The 9008-nt window shown below is 44.8% G+C and overlaps 1 protein-coding gene across 1 annotated transcript in view; it reads left to right on the top strand.

The window, feature by feature from the left end:
• Positions 1-348: 348 nt before the first annotated feature.
• Positions 349-9008, top strand: part of myo15aa (myosin XVAa) — a 61248-nt gene continuing 52588 nt past the window's right edge. The window contains exons 1-9 of the mRNA XM_080448243.1: positions 349-570; positions 1600-1682; positions 2137-2200; positions 2359-2468; positions 3532-3606; positions 6402-6492; positions 7164-7267; positions 8504-8567; positions 8795-8908. Coding sequence (XP_080304369.1) covers positions 364-570; positions 1600-1682; positions 2137-2200; positions 2359-2468; positions 3532-3606; positions 6402-6492; positions 7164-7267; positions 8504-8567; positions 8795-8908 — 912 coding nt within the window. The 5' untranslated portion in view covers positions 349-363. The remainder of the gene's footprint in view (positions 571-1599; positions 1683-2136; positions 2201-2358; positions 2469-3531; positions 3607-6401; positions 6493-7163; positions 7268-8503; positions 8568-8794; positions 8909-9008) is intronic.

Below are 9008 nucleotides of genomic sequence, written 5' to 3'. Positions count from 1 at the left end.
TTGTCCAAGAACCCCAACCTCCGCGGGGCCAATTACCGTCTCCCTGATGGTAGTTTCAGAGTCGGCCCTGAGGAACCCCAAGGTCTCGACCTCTCGGGCGCCTTGTCCAGGAACCCTAACCTCCGTTCAGCTACGTACCGTCTGCCAGATGGAACTCTGGTGACTCGGCCACAGCCTGCTGGACGTGGCTTCGACCTCTCCAATGCCATGTCCAGAAACCCCAACCTCCGAGGGGCCAATTACCGCCCTGACGGTAGCCTCTTCACACGACCTGGGCCCAAGGACCCCAGAGACCTCTCTAATGCTATGTTTAATCCCAACATCAGAGGAGCCTCATACCGCCTGCCATCATACGCGATAGTGATGCCCCAGGTTCAGGGCTCTGAACCAGGCGAGCACTGGGCCCATGGTACTGATGAATTTGGACTGCCGGAAGACATGGATCAGTGGACGCCGGAGATGTGGGCTATGTATGAGGAGGCGGTTCTGATGCAGGGGCCCGAGGGTGAAGGACCTGGGCAGTGGATTCACAACAGAGATGGGGAACCACAGGGGAACTGGTATGACAAGGTAAAGATGGTAAACTTTGTGTGGTTATGTGAAGGACAACACTATTATGTATATCCAAACTCACCAGAACAGAATAACAAAGTGTTCACACATTTAGAAATAATGTTTCTTTAGCCTCCCCAAGGAACATAAAAAAACTGATGAGATTTAAACAAACATGAAACCCCACAAGACACAACGACAGCATGATAGTGTGTCCATTCCAGTTCACACAAAGAAAATGTGAAAAGTGCGAGATACATATTTTGGTAATTGGTACAGTATATGGGGAAAAAAAGTATGGGAAGACACAGCTATACCTAAATAAGGGAATCTTGCTGGTGCATGTAATCGTGTAAGGGTCAAAGCAGAGAGGGATATCCATATGTGTGTGTGTGTGTGTGTGTGTGTGTGTGTGTGTGTGTGTGTGTGTGTGTGTGTGTGTGTGTGTGTGTGTGTGTGTGTGTGTGTGTGTGTGTGTGTGTGTGTGTGTGTGTGTGTGTGTGTGTGTGTGTGTGTGTGTGTGTCAGTTGCATAATCCAGCATGGTCGGGTGTACTGTAAATGTTGCATACATTACAGCACTGGTTCTCAATGTGGGGTCCGGGGAACCCCAGGGGTCCTTGAGGGGGTTCCAGGGGGTCCTATAGACGAATCCACAGAGCGCGGTGTCGCGGTGCGGAGCGGCACCCGCTTGGCACCGCAGTTATGATTGCCGCTCTGTGGATTTGTCTATACTAAATGGCTAGTTAGGAACCAAATGGACCTTGTTCAAATGGAATCAACCAACCCTTACTGGTCCCTAAATCAACACTGAGGATTAAAACTGAGCATTTTACAGTGTAGATTAAGGTCCCAGAGATAAAGATCATAACAGATGGGGGTCCATTGCCTGATGCATATCAAACTGGGGGTCCTTGAAATGAAAAAGATTGAGAATCACCACACATTATTTTTCTCAGCTGTGTGTGTGTGTGTGTGTGTGTGTGTGTGTGTGTGTGTGTGTGTGTGTGTGTGTGTGTGTGTGTGTGTGTGTGTGTGTGTGTTATAGATGTATTCAATCAGAAGCCTGCCATCTATGGCTTATCGGGATCAAAGAGAGGAAGATGGAGTGGAAGACATGACACAGCTTCAGTGAGTAGCAGAGACAGCATGCTACACACACTCACATCAATCAATCAATCAATCAATCTGAAAAATGAAAAATGAAAAATGAAAAATGAAAAATGAAAAATGAAAAATGAAAATGGAAATAAAAACTCTGAAAAATGCTGTTGATTTCTTTTTGTAACTTTTTATATCTCACATGTACTGTATGCCTTTTTCTTTTCCAATTCCCAGATGTCCACACACACACACACACACACACACACACACACACACACACACACACACACACACACACACACACACACACACACACACACACACACACACACACACACACACACACACACACACACACACACACACACACACACACAAGCTGGTTACCATCTCTGTCTTTCTTTCTGTCTTCACTGCAGTATCCAATGAAACACCAAGCTTAGAATGCCTTAAAAAATAAATGCTTTGTGTGTGTGTTCAGAGAGCTGCATGAAGAGGCCGTGCTGCAGAACCTCCAGAGAAGGTTTGAGAGGGAGCTGATCTATGTAAGTCTGTGAAGAACACTCACTTTCCTTAATGACACAGCTCAGAGATACTATTTCATTAATTGAACTGAGTGGACTTTCTCAATTTATTTAGCTCCTTTCTTTCTTTCTTTCTTTCTTTCTTTCTTTCTTTCTTTCTTTCTTTCTTTCTCTCTCAGACCTACATAGGTAGTATTCTGATGTCGGTGAACCCTTATAAGATGTACGAAATCTACGGGGATGACATGGTTCAGCTGTACAAGGGTCACGCTCTGGGAGAGAACCCCCCGTAAGAAACCCTCTCACACTCCTTATCATTAAAACCATGGACAGGGCAGCAAAGCGTATTATTTAACTCATTCCATGCCAGAGTTTAATTTCATAATGTACTCACCAGTGCCAGCGATTTATTGTTGTTTTTTTGTTTTTTTCACGTCGCCACAGACCTCGCTAAATACCTTAAGATCGCGCGTTCAACTGTTTGTAGACACACAGGGTAGCTGTGTGAGTGGCCCAGAGAAGAAATGTTCAATCGGCGATCGTCCATTTTGCAGTAGTCGCAGTTTCTATTAAACAGCGTTCAGCGCGGAGAAAAACAACGCCGGAGATAATGGCGGATTAGCGGAAGCTTTAGAGCGGATGGGAACGAAAATCTTCGATTGACATTCATTTCTGTTTCCGGTGTGCTACAATGAAATGTGTCATTGCGAGGGAGGCCTACAATGAAATGTGTCACTGCAAAAAAAAAGAAAAAGAAAGACCACTTCGCGTAGAACTACGCGACTGGCACGCTGCGCAATTATTTAGGTTCGCGTAGAACTACGTGATTGGCACGCAATGTGTTAATGGTAACTAGATCCCACCAAGCCCCGCCCCGCGTGATTGGCTGAATGCAAAAACTAGAAAACTAGGGACTCCGCTCCCGGAGGGGACGGTGGGGGCGTTGTTACATTCTAAAACAGCCCAAAACCCTGTTTTTTCAACTGGTCTGGTGGCGTGCCTCACTGAGCATCGGACTATCGACCCCAACTCCAGTGATCGAATCCCGTAGCCATCACTCTTTTTCCAACAACCACAGACTATTTTATTTGCCGATAAAGTATAGTTTTGGACCGCAACGGAGGCGTGCAGTCTTAAGCGAACTTGAGCCACGAGAGGCACCACCGAGCGAGCCAAAGCGAGCGAGTTGCCGTGCCGAACGTTGCGAAGTGGGAATGTGGCATATTTATTGCTACCGTACATTATATGATCTCCTCACATCAGGACAATGGGCTTCCCAGTTGGTTAAAAATTGGCAAAGAGTCCCTTTAGTTCTCTGCCCTCTGCTAACACAGATCTTTCCTCTCTCTCAGACATCTGTTTGCCATAGCAAACGCCTCCTATTCCAAAATGATGGATGCCAAACACAACCAAGTTATAATAATAAGGTAAAATATTTACTTCTTATTTATCTGTACGTGTCTGTCTGTCTGTCTGTCTGTCTGTCTGTCTGTCTGTCTGTCTGTCTGTCTGTCTGTCCGTTCAGAGGTTTTACTTGCGCTCAGTAACAGTATTAAGCATGTTGCACATGCCGTGTCAGTGAGCTTTCCGTCTCCTGGTGGAATAGTGTTTGTAAATTCATGAGTGTCTGTCTGTGGACGACAACTTAACCCAGAACCATCTGTCACACTCTCCTCACTCCACGTCAAAATCGATCTCCTTGAGGAGTACACACACACCTACAGCACACGCACACACACGCACACACGCACGCGCATGGTCACACATTCACGTTGTCATGCATCTGTGCATCACGTGCACAGTCTGCACGCACGCACGCACGCACGCACGCACGCACGCACGCACGCACGCACGCACGCACGCACGCACGCACGCACGCACGCACGCACGCACGCACACACACACACACACACACACACACACACACACACACACACACACACACACACACCTGGATCACTGAACCTGTGTTCTGAAGGAGACACCTGTAAGGAAAGCCCAGCCATGTCTGGGCCAGGAGGAGATCAGCATGTCACATTAATGCGAGCGTGTGTGTGTGTGTGTGTGTGTGTGTGTGTGTGTGTGTGTGTGCGTGTGTGTGTGCGTGCGTGTGCGTGCGTGTGCGTGTGTGTGTGTGTGTGTGTCACAGTGAGTGTCTGAGATATCTGTGTGCGATTATGTGTGCGATTGTGTGTAGCAGTGGTTCAAAGTCTTTGAGAGATTACCGGTATGTATGATGTGTGATTGTATGAATGCGGCTGAATGCTGTATGTGTACACTGACCTGTGTGTGAGTCAGTGTGGTTGAATGTGTGTTTGGGTGTGTATGCACCTTTGTGTGTCTTACGGTTAACTGAGGGCCGGTGTACGGTATCAATTAATGGCCCGTTTTTGGCTAACCAGACGATGGGCTGAAACCCTATGCTGGAATGCGGTTAGGGTGCCAATATCCTAACAAACACACACACACACACACACACACACACACACACACACACACACACACACACACACACACACACACACACACACACACACACACACACACTCTCTCACACACACACACACACACACACACACACACACACACACACACACACACACACACACACACAGAGAGAGAGACGCCTGCCCCCCTCTTAACCAGCTTAGGTAATGGTGGTATTTAGAGTTGGCAGTGTGCACGCGCATGTGTGTGGTAGAAAGAGAGAGCAGTTTCAGTTGGTTTAACACCCAGAGCCCATGCCTCCATTAGTCAAGTCTCAGATGGTCACTTTAGTCAATTAAACCAATGACTTCACAAGCAGCGGCCGTGGGCCAGTGAGAGGGATCACATACTGTAATGGCTCACGTTAGCTGATTAACAGAATCTTGATAATGGTGCTTAAAGCCCACACCTTGGCTTTACCAGGGCTTTTAATAACTTATCACGTGGGATTTAGTTCTTGGTAATAGCCTTAAAAGCGCAACGGCAAGGTGAGGTAAGTGAAAGGTATTCTGTTACTCAATGCAATGGAACCACACAGTGACAACTGAGAGCACTGCTAGAATGAAAAACCTAGCAAACCACCCAGCTAGTACTTCAGATGATCATACAGTATATCTGCTATTTGTTTTTAGAAATAAATGGAATATTCTTGAAAATCTTCACCTATAATGACATGCCTAGAATAGCGATGCCAGGGTTAATGTTATTAAGAAGCATCAGGTTTATAAGCTGTTACTCATCAATTTCAATTATTCATTTGTATACATATTAAAGGAGCGGTTCACCCAAAAAAATACTTATTTTCTATCAATTACAAACCCCATGAAGCCTTGATTTCATGGATTTATTTTTGTTTTTGTGGCATTCCTAAGACAATAATTTGATGACTGTGTGTATTTCCGGTAGGAGACACAAATAATCTACTTTGTGTCTCCTACCGGATACATTAGCCGGTAGGAGACGGGAATCAAATTATTAGCTTAGGAATGCGACAAAAACTAAAAAGAATCCATGGATTCAAGGCTTCATAGGGTGTGCAATTGATAGAAAATAAGTATTTTTTTGGGTGAACTCCTCCTTTAAAACAATACAAAATCGGAGTTGCCCGAAAAAGCGTAACAGGATCGGTTAAGGAGTTTAAATACCTGCGGTCAACTATCCAAAGTAATGAGGAGCGTGGAGGAGAGGTGAAGAAGAGAGTGCAGGCAGGGTGGAACGGATGGAGAAAAGAGCCAGGAGTGATTGTTGACGGGTTGAAGGCTACCAGCAGGAGTGAGAGGGAAGATGTACCGTATAAGACGGTAGTGAGACCAGCCATGCTGTACGGCTTGGAAACGGTGGCACTGATGAAAAGACTGGAGGCAGAGCTGGAGGTGGCATAATTGAGGAGATAAAGCAAGAGAAGCTAGGTTGAGATGGTTTGGACACACATGCAAAGGAGGGATGAGAATTTGAAACGCAGAAGGGTACATGATGACGTAACATGTCACGTCTTAGGACAAATTGCCCCCGTTGACATTGAAACGTGAAAGCTTCATAAGCCTAATTTAATATAGGGGTAGGCCCCTCCCACAAACATGCACAATGAAGCACACAAGCGTGAATCAACTATACATGGACAGTGTTTTTTCTTGTGTGATTGTGTGTGTTTATGTGTGTAAAGGGTGGATGTAGCTTAGTGCGTAGATCCACCCTTTTCTCCCACAGGGTTAATAAAAGTATCCCTTTTTTGCAGTGGGGAGAGTGGCTCTGGGAAAACACAGGCCACCAAACTGGTCCTGCGCTACCTGGCAGCAATACACCAACAACACAACACCACACAACAGGTATACACACATACACACGCACACATGCAAATGCAGGTTTGTGCAGAGTTATATTACTGCATCGGAAAGATACAGACACACACATGGAACCATGGGTTCAAACGTGAAACAAATCTAGCTGTTGTCTTTTTGTGTTTGTTGATGTTTTGATAAATAACAATAATCTCTGTATCTCTGGCGGCTCTCTGTCTGTGGTGCAGATTGAGGTACTGACGTCTCTCCATGCATGACCTTTGCATTACACTTGAAAACTCATCTGGTTGTTGTCACATTCCTGTGTCCTGCCTGCATTGCTGTGATTTGTTTGTTGTATGTGGCTTTTATTGTGGGCGTTTGTGGACTTTTTTCCTCATCTCACTCGTTCAAGAAATGGTTATAAACATAATGTTTGTTGGAATTATAGACAGTGTGATAACATTGTGGTTTGGTGTTTGCATGTGAACTTGTTGTGAGATTTCCTTTTGCTATCCTGCTTGTAGCATAATGCCTGATTTACACTTTGTTTGTACGATGGTGTCGTGTGCCAACCCATTGCATCGTGATGCATTGTGAGCTTGTTGCTCCGCTATTTTCAGCATGCAACACCATCTCACCACAGAATATGAATTAAGCATACAGTAACAGTGGATCACTCATTGTGGATTAATGTTGTAATTTTGAATGCTCCTTAGATTCTTGAGGCAGGTCCTCTTCTGGAATCTTTTGGAAATGCCAAAACCGTTCGTAATGATAACTCCAGCCGCTTTGGGAAATACATAGAAGTGTTTCTGGAGCAGTGAGTATGAAAAATGTGGCTTCATTCTCTGTTTCTGTCTTACTTAGATACTTACGTTTCTTTCAAGCCATAGTTACCTGGCCATGTCATGATATATTAGTAAGGGATAATTGACGGCGAGCCGGTCATTGTTGAGAAATAAAGCCTGACCCTGGATGATTAAATCCCGAAGCGGAGCAGAGAAAGTATTGTTTGCTTGCTTACGGTAATGAAAGTATTCCATTAATTTATGCCAGTTGCGGCCGTCCGTCCAGGAAGTGTTGATCACATATAGAATCGATTTTCGGTCATTGCATTGTCTATTTCTCGCTTCAAATGTTTTCAAAAACATTCTTGAGAGCAATGTTTAGCTGTAAATGACATTGTGTGTTTGTTTACATGGCTGCTGTGTTGGATCCGGTACAAAAATCAAGCAGCGCAGCAGGTGCTCTGAGCCTTTGATTAGACAGAGGTCTGTTATTGAGTTCAAAGGTCATTATCCAGAAATAACACACCGCTGAATTCAGTGATTGACCAATCAGAATCAAGCATTCAACCAAGCCGTGTAATAAGTCCAATTATAACACGGCTTGGTTGAATGCTTGATTCTGATTGGTTAATCACTGAATTCAGTGGTGTGTTATTTCTGGATAATGACCGCTGAGCTCAATAACAGACCTCTGTCTAATCAAAGGCTCAGAGCACCTGGCTGCACTGCTTGATTTTGTGCTGTATTCAACATGGGAGCCATGTAAACAAACGCACAATGTCATTTACAGCTAAACATTGCTCTCAAGAATGTTTTTGAAAACATTTGAAGCGAGAAATAGACAATGCAGTAAACAAAAATGTATTCTATTTGATCAACACTTCCTGTTGCTTTCCGAGGCGACCGTGTTGCGCTGGACGGACGGCCGCACCTGGCATAAATTCATGGAATACTTGCATTACCGTAAACTTTGTTTCGTTGTTACTTTTGGGTCAATTTATTCATTTATTTATTAAGTACCCGTGTAATAAGCGGGATAATTGACGGCGAGCCGTCATTGTTGAGAAATAAACCCAGACAGGGTGATTCAATCCCGACACGGAGCGGAAGGATTTAATTGCCCTGAATTATCCGTGGCATATTGTTGGTCAGCTTTATCTGTTGCTTTTGCGCTCTGTGATCAAGGAACCAGAAGTAGAGATTCCATGCATTCCTATTGCATCATCTTCCAAAATTCAGCATCACTTTAATATTACTTCCTACTACAGGGGCGTGATCAGTGGTGCCATAACCTCTCAATATCTTCTGGAAAAGTCCCGTATCGTCTTCCAGGTAACACATTATATGCATACAAGCACACATGCACACACGCAAGCATTTACACACGCACGCGCGCACACAATGTACAGTACACACAAATACTCCTACAGTACATTTTACAGTGCAAGCACTGTAAATGTGTGCTTGCGTGCTTGTGTGTGTTCATGCATTGTGGATTCACGCAAATGTGTATTTGTGTGTGTGTGTGTGTGTGTGTGTGTGTGTGTTTCCCTCTCCAGGCCAAAGATGAGAGGAACTACCATATCTTCTATGAAATGCTGGCAGGTCTGCCCCCTCAGCAGAGACAGGCTTTCTATCTGCAGGAAGCTGAGACTTACTATTACCTCAACCAGGTATCTGTACACAGTGCAGTACAGCACAATGTCATCTGCATCATTTGTGACCATCATTCAAGACATCACCCAAAACACGTCAATATGCTTACGTATTTTC

Source organism: Gymnoscopelus braueri, assembly GCF_963280865.1.
Source record: "Gymnoscopelus braueri genome assembly, chromosome: 13".
Lineage (NCBI taxonomy): Eukaryota > Metazoa > Chordata > Actinopteri > Myctophiformes > Myctophidae > Gymnoscopelus > Gymnoscopelus braueri.
This window is presented reverse-complemented; position numbering and strand designations above follow the sequence as displayed.